Source organism: Ptychodera flava, chromosome 17 (genome assembly GCF_041260155.1).
Source record: "Ptychodera flava strain L36383 chromosome 17, AS_Pfla_20210202, whole genome shotgun sequence".
Classification (NCBI taxonomy): Eukaryota; Metazoa; Hemichordata; class Enteropneusta; family Ptychoderidae; genus Ptychodera; species Ptychodera flava.
Genome location: NC_091944.1, coordinates 2,878,629 through 2,897,374, shown reverse-complemented (window position 1 = coordinate 2,897,374; position 18,746 = coordinate 2,878,629). Strand labels below are relative to the sequence as shown.

General features: G+C 39.7%; 1 protein-coding gene across 4 annotated transcripts in view; it reads left to right on the top strand.

Annotated features, from left to right (window-relative positions):
* LOC139115153 (uncharacterized) overlaps positions 1 to 18,746 on the top strand; it is a 146,376-nt gene that overhangs the window by 13,184 nt on the left and 114,446 nt on the right. For 2 of the 4 annotated variants that reach the window (XM_070677064.1, XM_070677065.1), the window contains 5 exons: positions 1,376 to 3,027; positions 11,723 to 11,854; positions 12,413 to 12,545; positions 12,848 to 13,015; positions 13,607 to 16,107. In XM_070677064.1, coding sequence (XP_070533165.1) covers positions 1,376 to 3,027; positions 11,723 to 11,854; positions 12,413 to 12,545; positions 12,848 to 13,015; positions 13,607 to 13,800 — 2,279 coding nt within the window. In that variant the 3' untranslated portion in view covers positions 13,801 to 16,107. Of the gene's footprint in view, positions 1 to 1,375; positions 3,028 to 11,722; positions 11,855 to 12,412; positions 12,546 to 12,847; positions 13,016 to 13,606; positions 16,108 to 18,746 lie in introns of those variants that run through there. The other 2 variants (XM_070677066.1, XM_070677067.1) reach the window with 2 other exon arrangements.

Genomic DNA, 18,746 nt, shown 5'->3' with positions numbered 1-18,746 from the left:
TACACGTCACCGCAAACGTCACACTGCATGTGAATCATATACACCACTCAGTTAGTCTACCCGGCTCTAACAAATACTATAACGTTGAAAAATTTCCAAATTTCATAAAATATCCTAACAATGGCAAGTTAATACCCGACTGACTTTTCATCGGGAATTAATTGCTGAAGGAGGGGGTGGGGAGGTCGAGTAATTATCTTGAACATTCCAGACTTCTCAATTTTAAGACTGATATTTTCCCTCTTTTGTACTCTGCACCCTCGGTGTTATTTGACATCACTTCGATTTCCAGTCGCGTCTGTCGTTTTGTTCTCGGTCTCTTCAAAAGGGATGTACAATGTGACGCACGATGGAAAATCACTTCTATTTGATCACTTGTAACTTTACAGTTCTGAGCAGAGAATTCATCATCACAACATCTTGTTGTTGTACGTCATCCTTACCTCTAATTTCCTTATTTTCTTGCCGGTACTGTCGGAACGTATGGGCTCAAACATGTAAAAAAACAAAAAAACAAAACAAAACCAAAACAAAAAACAAAAAAAAGAACGACAAAATACTCACGAAAAGAACTAAAATTGTGCCAACACATAGTTTTTTAGGAGACCTAGAGTGAGAAATAAACTTTGTATTTTTTTTTCAGAAAGAGATTCTGTTTTTACTTCCTTCTCATGTTTCTATTCGGTGTGTCGTTTAGGCACAAGGGGGACACTGATTTTTGAAGAATAAATGCCCCTGAATATTACCTTTTGTTGATTGTATGGAAAAACGGTAATGTAAGATTCATTTTTGGTTGATCGTTTTGTAAACGACTAGGTCTGTGTGAAACCATGTGCGGAAGCGACCACAAGCACCGTTCAGGGTATGAATAAATTACTTTCGGGAACGAGGCCCGTTGCATGCGGGCGTCCCTATTCTGGTTGCCGTTTTCGTAAAGCTGGGTACCCTTATACATTACATATACTTTTCTTTTTTCTTTATTTTTAAAAATATCAAGCGACCTCTGAGTATTCATATGGCATGCCACTTTCGAACCGCCTTGCCCCATGAGCCATTTTATCGTCATAAAGAATGCCATGGTACATAGAGTTTGAAATGCTCCGGGCAAGTTCGGCTTTGTGATAAGCTTGCTGTTGGACGTGTTCGTTTCGTCGCACGTCAACGTGAGAATAGGTCCCGCGGGCAAAATTTTCGCTTGCGCAGTGGTGTCATTCGCCGATCAGACTTGACAGGCTGGGACTTGGTGGGCTTCATTTCATCCTTTTTTCCCCGTGTACGACAAATCTGTTACATCGTGTACGAGCCCAGGTATCACAAGTTATGTTTTTAAGGCGTGCCTGTTACCAAAATTTCCCCATTGAATTCTTTTTCGCAGAAGGACTGGAAGCCAAGCTGAGCAGCTCTGACGGCGAGAGCGACAAGAAAAGTGATGACGACTCTTCCGATAAGACTTCTCTGCTCATCGCCGAAGTTTTTTCTCTGGGCGAGCGGAAGCGACAGGCAGAAGCTACAGAGGACGCAGGCGAAAGTAAACTACGAACGCTCGAAGACCTCATCGAACGCAGATTGAGGGAAACTCTGGAGGACACGGAATGTCGATCGAAAAGAGACAGTCAGGGAGAGAGTGAATCTGTCAGTCAAAATAGACGATTACTTAATTTTTCTGTCAACGGCGATAGTCAACGGGAAAGAAGAGATCATGAGACAATATTCCCGAAGGAGAAATCAAAACCGCCTCCTCTTCTCAGGGCATCCCCGAGATCGGCCTTTGAAAGAGTCGTATCTCCGAAGTATGTCACTGTCTCGCCCCAAACGCTCGCTCAAGTAGGCCCACCGCCACCGCTCGAGTCTCGCGGCTTCCAGTCGGAGTTTTACTACAGGAGCGATGTGCCTACGATACCGCGTACTTTGCCGCAGTCTTCGGCGTACGGACTCACAATTTCGTCACCGAGGTACATTTTGACGGACCCGAGAAAGCAACCCTATTGCGAACCCGATGGAGCACTTAACTTGTCCCGCCGACCTTCAAAGTCAGACTCGGATGTAGACGATGGTAGTCACGAAGACGACGGAAGGGACAGAGACTCTCCTTCGCGCGGCGCCGAGTACATTACCAAGAAAAAATACATTTTGGAGCGCAATGGTCGGCCTGAAGTCATGCCAGCGATAGAACTCATTAATGGCAGTGGTCCTACACATCGATCACCAAGACGACTCCCTCATCATGCCAACGAAATTTCACCTCTCTTCTCATCACATTCGAAAACTCCCTTTCCGTATTCTAGTATATTTGCAGAGCGGCCGAGGCCAGAATCGTTTCTGTACTCAAAGTCACACAGTCCAATCGAAAGAAATGGATACGGTCCATTTGAAGGACAGCCAGAAACGTTCGTTGGAAGACCCTCATATCCAATACAAGAAGCACCTCTAAATCTTCATCAGTCTCCGAAGGACCAGAAAACATTTCTTGGCGACCCCGCAGAGGCGGAAAGGCAACGAGGGCGACTTGACTACCCTAGTGACATCAACAGCAATGAACTTGGACTTCCTAACGTCTATTCGGGTGCCCAGGCTGACAACAACGACATCAAAGTCACCGTAACCTGCGACGAGCCTGGCAAGCTTCACCCTAGCAAAATCAAGATCAACGATCTCACCTTGGAACAAGTCATATCCGTCCAGAACACAATGCCTATGAAGAGAAATGGCAAGACGATCGCCCGGCAGCCCATTCTCGGCGTCGAGTATATACAGAACGGTACCGACCTGAAACTCCGCGACATGATGGACAAAGAAGGGAACAAAAGCCTCGGTTCGGAAGACTCGAACGACACCGATCTTGGAGACGAGAAAGACAGCCTGAGTGAAGGCTCTGTCGGGGTCGGCGAAGGCGAGGAGGGCGCCTTCGTGAACGGGCCAACCATGGAGGGCAGATCTGACGACGAAAAGCCATCACCAAACAGGAAATACGTGTGTGACATCTGTGGTAAAGGATTCAGTAGAAGCAACACGCTTGTCACCCATAAGGTAAATACCGACTTATTTTTTTATTTTTAACTTTAACGTGCCTTTCAATATTTTTACGACATAACCTTATACAGTCTATTGTATTGAAAACCACCCGCGAAACCACCATCTCATGAATGAAATGTGTGTGTGTGTGTCACAAGCCACAATGTCTGTGTGCTTTTCGCCAACAGATACTGATATTACTCACCAGGCTTGCTTGTAATGAAAAAGTAAGTCACAGTTTGACCATAGACCCTAGGGAAAAACCGTTTTTGGTGGTCTGTGGTTTGACGAATGCATCTATTGGCGCAATCAGTTGACACGATTTTCGGATTTCGGCTGTTCGAGAGATCGGAAGCATAACGATGGTGCTGGCTTGCTCGTTGCAACCGATCTGATTTTCAATATCATGAAAACGATCTCAGCTTTTTGCTGACCATAAAATGCAAGTGAAAATGATTTCAATACATTTTCCTCTAAAGTATGGATGTCAAAAATTCGATAAAATGTGACAAAAACCCCGCGGGAGAACCAGTCACAAATATTGACCCATGCGAGCGGTACATTTATATCGACCATGATATATCGTACTCAGTGCCTGACTTGTCAACAAACATTAATTTTCATAAAGTCCACACATTATATTGTCAAATCAGAACAGAAACAAATAACGAAAAAATCAGATAAAAGCATAGGAAACCGAGCAGTCGTTGCCATAGATTATCCAAATAAAAGCCAGTCGTCCGGACACGAGCAATTAAAATTGATTAAACGAATACCAGAAGTATCGATGCAATCACGTGGTCGTGGCTATCGTCGCCTGTTTACAAACAATCCAGCCAGGCGATATATTTTAAGCCCTTTGTAATTTTCATCGATCGTATTGCTTGGTATACACGTTCAGTGAATAAAAAATTAGAATAAACATCTTTCAAATTTGTTATTGCCCCCGTTTTAGTGTTTGTTGTGCTAATGACGTACATCCTACTCTCATGATTGGTGTGCGTTCTCTATCTCATACAATTTATCAAATATCGATGAAAAACTAACTTTGTTCGGGGGGGGGGGAGATTCTTAAAATGTCATGATTTTGCATGAACCATGATTGCATTCTCATATAAGATCGAGCTGCTTTATATCTTGTACAATTATTGCTGTTGCAAACAAAACATCACGCATTTTGAATGAATGAATGAATGAATGAATGAATGAATGAATGAATGAATGAATGAAAGAATGAGTGAATGATGAATCAATTAATCAATTAATGTGTGAACAACTATTTTTTTAAAAAGGTGACAAACCGCAAACCACAGCAAAGACATTAAAATAGCATTGAGAATACTTAACCGCACGTTTTGATTTATTGTTAATTTTTAATCTAATTATCAGACAAAAGAAATATGTTTCAACACTCGTTTACGTGGTTAATCGGAGCATAGACAGTGGAGGGGGACCCTCCACTGTCTATGATCGGAGCGAACATAAATGCTCTTTAAAAGACATCACCCACTGAAGCTTCTTTGGAATCTGAATAATTTTCGAATGGTTGACTGTTTAGCTTGATTTTTGAACTTATTTTTCGCCTCTTGAATGCTTGGAAGGCTCACTAAGTGACACAAGGGATGGGGTGGGCGGAAGGCTCAGTCAGTGACACAAGGGGTGGGGTTGGGTGGATATGGTTTCAGAGACAGTGACGTGAGTTACACTGAATGTTATGATTAATCTCCATCGTTGGAAATCATTTTAGATTTAATCCATAGGCAACGTGCTATTAACCTTCTCTTTGTTTTAACTCTCGCTCACCCATGGATGTTTCAAGTTTTCTTTAATTTTTGTTCCATGTTCGCCACAGGACGCGCCTCCAAGTCGAAACTGAAAGACTTATTCTTTTTCTGAAACTTATCGCAAAGAAACTTTCATCGTTCTCTTTTAAGATCAAGAACCAAAATCAAGGGTCATCTTGCAACATTTGATAGCAAAGATACAATATGCCTTAGATTTTACAGACATTTGAAATTCAAAATGGCCGCCATCTTTGTGTTATCATTTTGGGAAAAATAAAATTTTCGATTTTCACGAAAATAAGCCAGTGAAAATCTTTATTCCACGAACTTCAAAATGGGCCCCACAGGTATCGGACCGAGTGTTATAACAGCTAGTTTTAGAATCCGACTCGAATATCTGTCTCCTCGGCGCATTCTGCCTCAATTAAATTTGACCTATTTTTGGCTATGAATCGTAAATTCATCGCTCGGAAACAATTACATTTTTCATTTATCCAATACTGGTAGCGACTGATCCCACACCGTCGGAAGCATTGAAAGTCATGTCACGACACAAGCAGAGTTTAACACACGTTTTGAATTCAGAGAATGGCACGTGTTTTAATTCAGTTCCACATTTTTGCTACAGAAATAGCCAGTTATGGCCAACATTCGGTAACATCCAAATATAACTGATGATATGGAAATTAGTATTACTAACAAGGCCATAGTAGGATATATTACCCATAATGCTGTTCGATCAGTACCAATGAAGATTTCTTGTCTTACAACTTTGTCTGCTCTGCACATAAAGCTTCTACATAATTGTCTATTTATATCTAGTAACAGTTGATTCAGATATTTCAGTGAAAATTTTAAAATTATCGTTTACAAATCACCCACTGCAAGTGTTACAAATGTCATACTCTCGTTAAGCAATTTATCATGACAACTTAATGGGTCATTCTATTAAAAAAAGTAATGTATTTTTTTGGGTCATTTCATTTGATATGTTTCATAACACAGATGCAACCAAACTCCAAACTTTCAATAAACACACTCCTGTATGACTATAGATATATTTCCGCCACTGTTAAGCTGAACTCCCCGCTCTGTCCAGATGATCTATAGGGGATGGGTGAAACGCAAACGTCACCGTATTGATACGGTATTTTGATTTGCACCGGTTGAAAGAACTCTTTTGATTGATACATCGAATTTGTGACTCCTTTGAGTAGATCAAATTACATAGGTGGAAATTTGAAGTGCCTACTCACCATATTGCAGGCTTTGTCATCTCTGTGTTGAAACATGTGACGTATGTGTATGTACATCAAAGCCACCACACCGTAGTGATAGAACAAAGCTCATACGCAAAGTTCCGCATTAGGGGGTTGGGGGTGGGTGGGGGTGTAGCCTAAGTTCGATGGGAAACAGAGGACTGAAATAGCGGGCGCTCTGTACCAACGCACGGCAGCGCTTTCAGACTGACTGATGCCATATCTGAAGCACATGGCCCTGCCCGCAACGTATAATCTTTCAAGTCCTTTAGAAATCGCTCTTTACTATTGTACCGGTAAAGCATGAGCGAAAGCTTGACAATTTTTACCTTCATCGTCAACGTTCGGAGGTTGGTTAACTAAATCGATCTATTTATGGAATGTGTACCAGCAGAGAGCAGTATGTACGACCATAGAACGGATAAAAAACAAGTGTAGCGTAATCTTGATTGACTGGGTCAAACATAGACTTACTCGGAGCAGCCAACCTTATGCCCTTTGTTTTGCTGATGGTTGCTTTCAAACAATGCATATCGATCATAGTGAAATTCGAAACTCTCATTCCGTTTAGTGGTTCACATAAGTTGTATTTTTATCACAGTCCTGTATTTTGGGTTTCACTGAAACAGGCGGGCAGCGATAACTGTTGTGTTTGCGTTTCGGAGTTTTTAGCGCCACGCTTCTTTTGTCTCTTTCAATTGTGGCACTCTAACGGAGCTATATCCATCGACATCACTAAAGGCCATTTTCTTTGAAGTTTTTATGATGAAGTTAATATGCGAACGCAGTAAAGAAATTAAGTAACATCTATTATTATTTAAGAGTATATTTCCATTCGGAACCGGTCTTCCCCTATATTGTGCATCATAGTGTGTGAGACTGATGTGAGTCCAGCCAAACTTTTGTCCACTGCGACTTTTGATAGAATTATTTCAATTTTCACAAAAAGTTTAATTCTACAGGTGAAAACTTTTCAATACAAATGAGTTATTTAATTGTTCGATCCGAACAATTCGGAAAAGTGCTTCACTTTAGGTGAAGATAAGTGAAAAACTTATTTTAGAAGTTCATCTTGTCGCTGGTTTTTGACATACAGCATTGTATCTTTTTTCGCAAGAGCTTGTATGGTTCAACGTTTTCATTACACATGCGGTAGTTGGCGCTTCGAAATTGACAGACTTAAACTTTCGCTAAAATTTTCAGAAAGGGAACTTTAAGCCATCCTCTTTGGAAATCAAAAATAAAAGTCAGCGGTGACCGTGCATACTATTGTAATAAATTACTTTATATTTCCCGACTCTTGAAATTCAAAATGGCCGCCATCCCTGGGTTAACTTTGTAGGGGAAAATAAATAAATAAAAATAAATAAATAAAAACACAAACCAATGAAATTTGTATTTATTCCATGGGCTTCAAAATAATGCCCAACAATTGACAGAAAAAAATGTATTGTAACATTTTAAGAATCGAATATCTGTCTCCGAGATGCTTTTACCATAAGTCGGGTACTTGATATTCACTAAGATTAAAACTCATTTTCTATACACTGCATGTGTAGACACCATTAACGCCCTGTCGACACAATCATTGTTTGTGAAAGGGCCGGTATAGCTGTGCCTTTAGGGGATTTTTTAAAATTTCAACAACAGTTCCTTGTTCTACTCCCCAATGCATGCTGAAATACACAGTATTCAGTTTCTCAACTCCACCTGTACATGTGTAGACAGCATGGTTATTTTTAATAAGTAAATTCAAGTGTAAACAATAACAGTACATTCGCGTGTCGACAAACTTAACACTTGACGTTTCAATATGTTTTACTACAAGAAGTTGGAATCGACATAGACTGTCTACAGTCCTTTGTGTCGTTTCTGTCTCTTTTTTGTATAATATTTCGCACAAACAACGGTGGGGGAAGTGAAATCATATATTACACATGGGACTGCCCCTCGTGCTTTTCACTCGGATTGTCCAGCTCGCACCTTTTGCGCTACGTTTGCGATTTCCCTCTCCGTCGTATGTGCGAGAGACTACACCGATAAGAGACAGAAAAAGCACAAGGGACTGTCGACAGTCTACAATCCACATTCAAAACAAAAATTGTGGGAAAAAATCGTCAAAAATCGCAGCTACTGGCTCTTTAACTGCAAAATATGGCGATGCGCAACTGACGATTGACATTTTAAAATGTTAGAGAAAACTTTTAAATAGTATATTTATGATAATGGTAAAACGATGTCCGGTCGATATCCGTCTCGCTGTCCGTACTTACTAATAAAACCATTACATCTTGTAAAGGGGTGCTTCAGGAGGGACCATCAGATGTTTAGAAGGGGTGCTTCAGGAGGAGGGACCATCAGATGTTTGGAAGGGATGATCATGATGCTGACAGAGAATTTCTTTTTCACTTTCTAAAATTTGACTTTTTCCAGATTCTGTATGGTCTGCTTACATCTTCAGAATGCCATATTTCTTCTATTTTCCTGTCATAAAAACGTTTTTTTGTTTTTTTGTTTTTTTTTCAAAAGAGAGCATAGTTGCATAAAAGGCACCCCTTGGTTTGAGGACTTTTTGAACTTTTTAACACCCCTCTCATCGAGGTAGATACTGTAATATTCGCCAGATTGAGTCGAATTTTTAACATTATTTCAATCACACTTAAAAAAATAGTCAGCTCCTTCCAAGATCAATACGCGTGTTTATCTCGAAACCCAAACCCAACCTTAAGGGAAGTTACAGGACCGTGGGCGCACAATGGGATTACTGATGATGCACCATTTGCATACGTTGGGTGGGAGTTTTGAATTCTCAGAGCATCGCTTTGACGGTATGATAAATTTGAATAATCATGATGGGCATTTTCGTGACATATGCAAAGAGGGGTCAAATGGTCGTACAGGGAATAGTTTTTGAAACATCTGCGTTCTCCGACAAAAACGGAATATTTTTTTCAGTTTATTTTCGACACAAGTTTAGTTGCTATATATTCACAGATATCATATGCAAGATTCAATGACAATGAACGCCTGAAACATGGCAAAATTACGGGATTCTGGGACCAAACACAGCACGTCCGATCAGTAGCGTGGCTTTTTACATTGCATAGATTTACGATAATCCGGCTTTTATAGGAGAAGTTCCTGTTTAAAGCGCTCAACAAATTTAGTACTGGGATACCGAAACCACATTCCTTGAGGAAAGAAGATGATTTCGATGTGTTGACCTGTTCCTATGCAACCAAAAACCTGGCGTTTCAGTTTGCTAAGTGCAGTGTATGTTTGTTTAAATCAATAGAAATGAGAAAATCTGACTAAAAACGCGGCTAGCTCGTTCCATCTCACAAGTACGTTCTTTAGTAACAACGCACACGTTATAGCCGTCCGGACGACACATCTGATAGTCTATGAAGTTTGGTCTCTTCTAGCTGCGCAAACCTCAAAGTTGTTTCCATTAATAGCAACTTTAATATTTTGATATGTCTTGATATATTTTTCATGTATTTTTATTGCATTGTTAACGAAACACGAACACGGAGCATAGATTCAGTTTGTGCAAAATCTCTTTACAGAGTCACAGTGTGTCTTGCTACACATGCGGGATGCGCCGAGATAACTTTGTCGATGGAAATATACTTTTTGTCATTAAATGATAAACTGTAACTGCAAATGGTGCGTGATGAAACTATTTCTGACAAAAAGTACAGCCGTGTTCCTATAGATTGTTTTATCTATTTTTAGTGTTTGTAAGAATAAAATGTTGAGACACATGAGATAGATTTTGTAAATAGAAAGTATTCAATAGCAGTTTTGTTTTTTCTTTTTTAACTATGGGAACTGTTTGTTAGACAGTGTAAAATCCCATGATCAAAAATTTTAGTCGTGTTAAGGCAATAGGTTAGAGAAAGTATTTCTAGTGTTAAGTGTCAGTGAGAAACTACAATATCTGAGGAGTAAAATATGCGGGTAAATTTTCCACGAAATGTATTTTCAGATAAATAAAAATACATACCCATGTGTAAACGCTATGTGACCAAAAACATCGCCTTTAAGTTTGATAAGCGAAGTGTATGGTTGTTTAAATCAATTATTGGGGAGGGAGGAGGGAGGGAGAGAGAGGGGGAGAGAGAGAGGGGAGGGGGAGAGGGGGAGAGAGGGGGGAGGGAGAGAGAGAGAGAGAGAGGGGGGGGAGGGGGGAGGGGGGAGGGGGGGAGAGCTTCCAGACTATAAAAACTACCATCATTCAACCAATGTACAGCCGCATCAGAACTGCTGAAAATTTAACAAAATTTAAGTGGTCTTTTTTCTTGAGGCATCCACATTAAAATCAAGAAAAAATGTGTGAAACACCAGTGAAAATGTAAGAACATGTTCTGTTATGATGGTGACAATGATGATGAAGAAATAGACGATATTTTAAGTGCAGAGCAAACATGCGGAGGTGTTCTGACGAAGATAGAAATCTCGCATTTTTAAATCACTAGCCACAGTTCGGAATGAAGGCAAATTTATACTCTTATTTTGACACATTTGCAACTTTAAAAGTTGCAACGTGATACTGTTCCTTATATTTATATTTAATTCGTCAGAATTCCGGTCGGAAAAGAAAATATTAAAAATAAATCTCTTACGGGTAAATGGTAAATGGTTGAAATGCTGGGTATATGCACTGAAAACGGCACTTCGATGAATCATCGGTACCCAAGACTTTGAATTTTCGAGCGAGAAGTCGGAAACTTCTGGTGTCAGTCGATCTTGTCAGACAAACATAGAGATAATATTAGACAGATGCATCGATGGGAACAGATGTTTGATAAACGTAAGGACGAATAAGTAAAATATTACCGAAACAGAATAACTTCTTGGACGTTGTGTTTCAACCATGTGAATATTATCTTGTTCCTATTTTAGGAAACCACTTCCAGTCCAACAATGAAACGTACGCCATATAGTAAAATAATGAAAAAAAAAATATACGCGACACACGGGTTCGAGAAAGCGATAGACATATTTGGTTATTGTTTCCCGAATTACACAAGTGGTAAAAAAGGAGGGTCTGTGTAGCTGTGCCAGCTGTCTTTACAATGGACGGCGAGGCTCGTGACCAAGCGTTAGACAAGCATTCTACGCCCCCTCTCATCAGACAAATCCACAAATATGCAGCGAGGATCAGATCCGTTGTATGAGTTTCATATTAAAAGACTTGTCTGTATTTCGATGCAAACTATACCGGTATTGCCATTGTAATGTAAAGACTGCAACAGTGAATACAAGGGAGTAGACGAGGTCAACTTTCTAGTAATAACGGTTGCAGTTTTAAAGACCGTTATTTCACGCCCAGGGTTCTTTAACCAACTTGATGCATGTGCATGCAGTGCACATTGTTCCCTCAATGAACATCAGTCGTGTGTCTGGTTTGGATACTTTTGTGTATATGTTTGTGAATGAGAGTTTTGTTTTGTAGTCAAAAAGTCGACATGACTCGAAATACATTGATTACTGAAATCACACAGTCCAACTCTTCATACAGAAGCGTGTTCGGCTGTTTTACTACTTTGCAGTGTTACCATCTCTAATACATCTCTCTCTCTCTCTCTCTCTCTCTCTCTCTCTCTCTCTCTCTCTCTCTCTCTCTCTCTCTCTCTCTCTCTCTCTCTCTCTCGTATACAGAGGATTCATACAGGCGACAAGCCGTTCAAGTGCGAGGTGTGCGGACGTGCTTTCCGGCAACCCGGTAACCTCACCCGTCATCGACTCACCCATACTACAGTCAAGCCGTACGTTTGTTCCCAATGCGGCAAAGTAAGTATCAGAGGTCAAGCAGTACTTGGGGGTAGGGGTGGGGGTGGGGTAAGGGTAAATTAGTCATTTGTAGCATGCCCAATAACGACACGGCTCAGCCCGGTACTTTGGTGAGATACCTGCCATCAAAACCAATGTCTGCATAAATGCAAAGTTGTTCAAATATTAACAGCCGTCTGGGTCCTTAACTCTTCAAAATAAAAGTAAATATAATTTAATGCAAGAGAAAGAGCCTTTATTGAGTCATTTCGTTTGTTTTTCCTTTATTGACACTTGATCGCTAGTTCACGAAAGGCTGTGCTTAGAGCTATTTTTGTTTGAATCAACTACCATCAACTTTGTACGCGGCAACATTTTCATAAAATGATTTACGCGATTTGAAAAGCCCGATAACCAAACATACATTTAATATCTCAGCTTTTTTTGTCATGTAAATACACACATGTGCCAACTCTATCAAAATTCGTTTGTTATCCATTGTGATCGTGAAAAAACGAGGTTTGCTGTCGAGCCCGTGCTGTTGACTAAACAACGAAGTTTGTCCTTCTATTTCCGCAGGCATTCAACCGTGCGTCTAACTTGCACACGCACATGCGCACGCACACCAACTATAAGCCTTTCATTTGCCAATACTGCGGGAAAGGATTCCACCAGAAGATCGACATGAAAATCCACTCATACACTCATACCGGTAAGTTGTTACCCATAATACGTATGGCGACCCTTTGTCATATTTTTAAATACTGTTCCTGATGTATTGGTCACGCCAACACCAATTTTTACAGTTGTCGTTTGCTTCCGTCGAAATTGATTTTTTTAAAAATATTCCCGCCAAAAATTACTGAAAAAAGCCAGACTCCAATGTAGCGGCCACGTTTTGTGGTAAGCTTGATGTCTAACCTTTGTACATAGTACATATGCGTTCTGAACAACATAATAAACAATGGTTAATAATAATACAGTGAATTGTAAAAAATCCTGTCGTTTCCTCAGGCGAGAAGCCCCATAAATGTAAGAAGTGTGGGCGGGGCTTCAAGCAACTGACCCATTTGACGTACCACATGAGAACGCATTCTGAAGTGAAGATGTATACGTGCTCTTACTGTGGCAAAGGGTTCAACCAAAAGGGCAATCTGCAAGCACACATCTACGGGCACACAGGTAAGCAAACGATTGTACAAAAAAACCTACTCTGATCAGTGGCATGATTTTTTTCAAGTAAATTTGGAGGGCTAGGTTCAACAGTGCTTTCAGTTTATGTAACGCTTCTATGATGATCAAAAATTTGAATTTAGCGCTAAATTTCTTGATTGATGGCTTACTCATCCCACATGCGCTTGGCCGGGTATTGTCCGACAGGGGATGGGGGTAGTTTGGTTCTGTTGGATATATGTAGCACGAGAACCGAGTCATCCCATCCCCGAGCACCCGTGACTCAGCCACCTGTCTAGAGTTCTGAACTTCAGCAGTCTGTCTCCCAAATTGAGCCAGGTCGTGGTTTGGAAGCGGCTGAATGAACGGATTGCCATGTGAGAAACGAGTGCTAACTGATCCAGTGCTGACTGATCCAGTACCAGCTAACAGTGACAATAATTTATTGTCAAGATATCTATCAAGATATCTATCACTCTCTGTATTGTGTTTTCTGATATCTGTCCACAGGGTGCACCTTATTGTTCATGTTTGTCTTAAACAGTGATTCTTTTGGTTCCGGCATTCTCTTAATTTATTCACCTCATTTTCTATTGACAGGAGAACGCCCTTACAAGTGCGAAATCTGTGGCAAGGGTTTTACACTGGCCAGTACTCTAAACACTCATCGTCGCACACACGCCGATAAAAAGCCATTCGTTTGCAAGTACTGCGGCAAGGATTTCTACCAAAAGAACGCCCTCAAGAGTCATCTCGTTGCATCTCATCCCTACACTGGCGAGAGTTTACTTTGAGAAGTCAAAACAAAACGGAGAATGAGACATCATTTCGGGGACAGCCCCCCGGTTTATTTGCAGGGAATTACACCGGCATTAGCGGTCACGTATCTTAATCCCGGCGCTCTAGTACCGAAAGGAAGGGGTATCAGTCAGAGTTTATTTATTAGGGCGGTAAAAGAGGATTTTATAGGTACACATGTGTTCATACATAGAAATTACGAATTTAATGATTTCGTTGTGTATTAAGTAATCACATCCATGACAAAGTTTACATTTCGATCACCAGCAAATTCGGAAAGGCAAGAATTTTCTCAACACTGTACATTTCATGTTGTAAACTTGTTTATTCACCTTGTAAGTATGGAAACAACATTTTTATCCCTCTGTGAAACGAGAGACTGTAATTGAATGTAATGGATGTTTCAGTAACGCCAATTTGCATATCGCATATTTAGAAACTCAAAACGCCAGATTTTGTAATGGCGATATCAGGCAGAGTTATCAAGATTTCTTCGTATTTACATAGCGTTAACTGAGTACACAAATATTGTTCAGTAGTCGACCAAGAGTATTGATGCTTATTCACCGCTTTAAGTGTGCTCATGTACTTTACGAGAAGGACCGCGATTCTCGGGAATGGGGGATCATCAGGGGGGAGGGGGTCCGTGAAGAAGACGGAATTTTCGGATATCATCATCGTTGTTTTTCAAAGGCAGCTTTTGTAAACTAAATAATGTAATGCGAATGGTCTTCAACGTTGTCGACTTGGAGATCGATATTTCTAATCAGTTTGATGATGCATCGTCGCTGTGGTCGTCAAACATGAGACGAAAAATATAGACATTTATTTTTGTGTGTTGTGTGCTCTTGTGTCCTCGTTAACCAAAGGCGTGTGCAGTTTTTTTTTCTGTGGGTTTTCGTGTGCATTTTGTCTTGCGATATGCCTTTAAAAAATCGGCAGGTGTTAATGCTTTAAAAGATTTAGATGTGAAGTAATGTAAATATCAGTCAATTTCAGGGCATGAAATTTGTATCTAGACGCACCTTGCATCTTGTTTTGTTTCGGTGCGGGTCGTCAGATGTTCAAGAACATCGTCTTTTTGTGAGTGTTGAGTTGTGTGTCTTCGCTGACAGGTTTAGACTAGATTTAGTGACCGATTGTGTTTTGAAAAAACAAAACAAACCAAAAAAATACTTTTTAAGTTTTGACAAACTTGACATTTTACATAAGTCTTGATGAAATCTACAGATGTGCTGTATTAAATTGGCTTAGTAGATAACTGGACCTTTCTGTGCTTTGCTTCATAGTCAAGACGAACTGATTTTTCAGTCATTGCTAAGAGCGCTGTGATTTCGTTTCTGATCGAGGCAAATTATTGAATCGATTGGACGACGTCATTTAATATTGTGTTGGTCGCTACGCTTTCCAACTTGATAACGTCCAATAAGTTCCATTGATATGTCATTCAGTCAATATCTAGGCCATGGCAGTCTAGTAGTTATGGAGTGTGTACATATGTGGATACCTAATTTTGACCAAGCTGAACACATGCCATAGGAGTTGCTATGTATTTTAATTTATTGAAATCGCCTTTAAGAAGAGAACTCACTTTGAGCAGGGTTCCGTTATGGACTTCAAGTCATCTTGAAGCTTACTGTACCATTTGTTTTATTCCTGGAGGCTAACTTCATCACTTGGTTTTCCATGGAGTCTGGAGATTCTGGGGAAAGGGCTTCAACCGTTCCACCCTATTTCATTGTGTATATTTCAAACCGTGATCAGAAAACAAAGGGACTGCTACAAAATGGCGATAACGAAAGGGGTGAGCACTGTAAAGTTTTCAAAAATCCAGCAGCACTAAAAATCGCAACTGAAGCTTTTTTCATCTTATGCCGACAGAGATCGTATTTTCTGTTGGTTATTTTCAATTTGTGAAAATGGGGCGCACACCAATTTCATGAAATGACAAACTGTGTGCCTAGATTTTTTTGAAAACGTAATTGTATTCCTGATCTGAATGCAATTTTGACCAAAGAGTAATTGTCAACCAAAGACAGGTTAAATATATGACACAAAATGTCGGATGTATTACTACTGCCAGGAAAGGCGCTTTAATGAACTCAACTTGTTTGTCACGTGATCATTTTGGACATCTCTGTTATGAGACTTCCTTTCAATGTGAAGTAATTTCTGTGTTTTCATAAATTAAGATAAGTAGGCCTATTTAGTACTGTATTGTTGCTCTCATTTTTGTTTCTGCAATTTTTGTGATGGTAATATATGATTAGGTACAGCTGAATAAAAAAGTGAAATCATCGATATGTCAGTGGTTTTTTTTTGCAATGTTAGGGAGTGCTATGATATATGTGAGTGTGTGACAAATAATATTACGGTAATTTTTCTGCTCAAGTTTGGCCTGGTTTCCACATTGCATTCAGCCACAGTTACTCCACCATGATGCAGTCCAGTTTGACGAAGAACAAGTTTTTAAGTCCAATGTTGATCATTAAAGGAGAATGAGCCAGGGTGACCGATATTTTTCACAATTTTTACAATTCTTTTCTGATAACACCACTTGTGTGGACGCATTTTTAAGCTCTTGGCATTAATAAAAGTCTCATAGTCTTATTTTAGAGAAAATCTTTAATTTATTTTTCGATATCGATAGCGTTTACAAAGGTATATGCGGCCACTTTGAATTGCAAATATCAGTAAATTTGAAGTTATTTCTCTGTAACCAAACTGCACGGTGACCCCTGATTTTTACTTTGAAAGAGAGTGTTGAAAATGTCAATGCGGAATGATCGAGCAAATAACCTTAATCGTACGCAATCTTTTAAAAGCTGTCACATGAGTAAGATCCAACTGAACGTCGGATATTCGGCTGAGGTTATCGCTACAATCCGTTAAGAATGGAAAAATCCACCATCATGAGTTCAGGCCAGTGAGAATTGCAGTAGTGGTTCCCGGAATCCCCACCTCTATTTTTCTTGCCAACTTTCATATTTTTGAGACCAAATCACTTGCCAGTAATTGTGCACTGCCATTTTCTTAGACAGTAATAAATAACATATGCATTGTGTCATGGCGCATTTAATGTACATATACTACAAACACTGTTAGTGTATTGGCCTGTCACGTGATGTGCGTTCTCAATGTGTCTTGGAAAGTTACAGGGGGAGGGGAGCATTTTCTTGTCCGTAAAAAATAAAAAAAAAACGCAACAGAAAAACAGGATAAGACCTGCCTGCCCCTGTTGTATTTCAGAGAAATCCGAGAGATACTGAGTCAATATAGATGAACTATGGCCACCCTGAGGCTGACAAATATACTTCCTGTCATAAAGACTCGAATGAGAATCTATAGAAACAAAGCTTGTAAGAATATCTCCTTCGATGCAATCAGTCTCAAAGTCGACCAATGACGCTGTGATTACTTTGAGTTATAAATAATTGATTAATTATACATAGTTATACCAGTAGAAATAATTGTTGCTTTATTTTGTAACATTAGTGAGAAGATATCGATTTAGAAATTACAACAACATTCAAAGTTGACTTACAAATGCGGGTTGTCGGCTTTGTAAATTCAACAATGGAAATATTATAGACGTTTAAAAATTCAGTATTTTGAAAAACTTTGTAGTATAGTAGTATGGATAGTACAGTCGATCGTGAAAAGCGCCCTCAGCGAGAGGAACAGTTTCTCCGGCGTCAGGTTGTATCATTCAAACCGACGGTAAACCAACTTACGGTGCATGGGCTACATCGAATAAATATTATTGTCATTTTCATAATGGTTTGATATGTTACAGACAGGAAATAAGAGGGCAAGACAGATTATGTCGCATTGAAATACATTCTGCTGTTTGATGCCATACGGCTCACAAATAATTTACCGTCGGTGCAAAATAATTTCTCAAACATTTCTAATAATTTCTAAAACATTTCGACTCAATAAAAAAAAATAATGGCGACAAGCAATAAAAAAGGACCAAAAATGATAACGTTTTCAATTTTTGTAAAACAATGCTGAGTCGGCGATTTCTGTCCCAGGGCCTTCGAAAGAAAAACTCTCCTGTTTGCCTTGAAATCAAGTATGGTGACATCAACTTTTCAGTATGACATAAATTCACTTTATCTTGTGTTAGTGTTTTATGACAGTTTTAAAAAAAATTCTTACGCTTCTACTAGCAAGAATATGCCATGAACTAAGCAAGTGTATAGTCAACTTACTTAAAGCGGTTAAATATACACCTGGAGAGTAAATTTCTGCACCCGATTACACTTCACGAGTGGCTGCTTGATCATGCGAAGAGCGCCCTCTAACGGCAAATCCTCGTGGCGTGAGCAATCCCATCACTTCTCCCTTGTGGAAGTCCATCACTCAGGATTGAAGCGCATAAGTATGAAATGAACAGGTGGAGAAGATTTGGTGATCGCATTTCAACGTGTGGAAGTGGAAATAGACGTTCACACACCTGTGTCGTAGTGTTCCACAATGCTCTGTTCGACAGTTGAATGTGCACTGTCAAGGGCAGGAATTGATATCTGTACCCATTTACCGTACCGTGAAAAAAATCCAATACGGCTAAGCATGCCATTTTTCAGATCGGTCGTAGGAAAAACAAGACGCAACGAAGCTTCGCTCAGCACTTAAGGTAACAGAAAAAGCTATTTTTGGTACCAATTCTACAAGATGTAAACACAACGGTCTTGGTGCTTGGCTCATGATGGTTTCTTAAAACTCCCATGAACTATTCTTTCTATACTTACCTGTTCACAATATCGAAGAATCTTGCTCTTCTTGTACTAACCACGTAATTTATAATGTATTTATTTGTGAACATGATCTTTTAATTTTATGCAACAATTATGAGTCGTTTAACATTTACATTTTCAGACTTTGAAATCATTTCAACTATAATTTACACATTTTTACCCTTAAAGATAATCTTAAA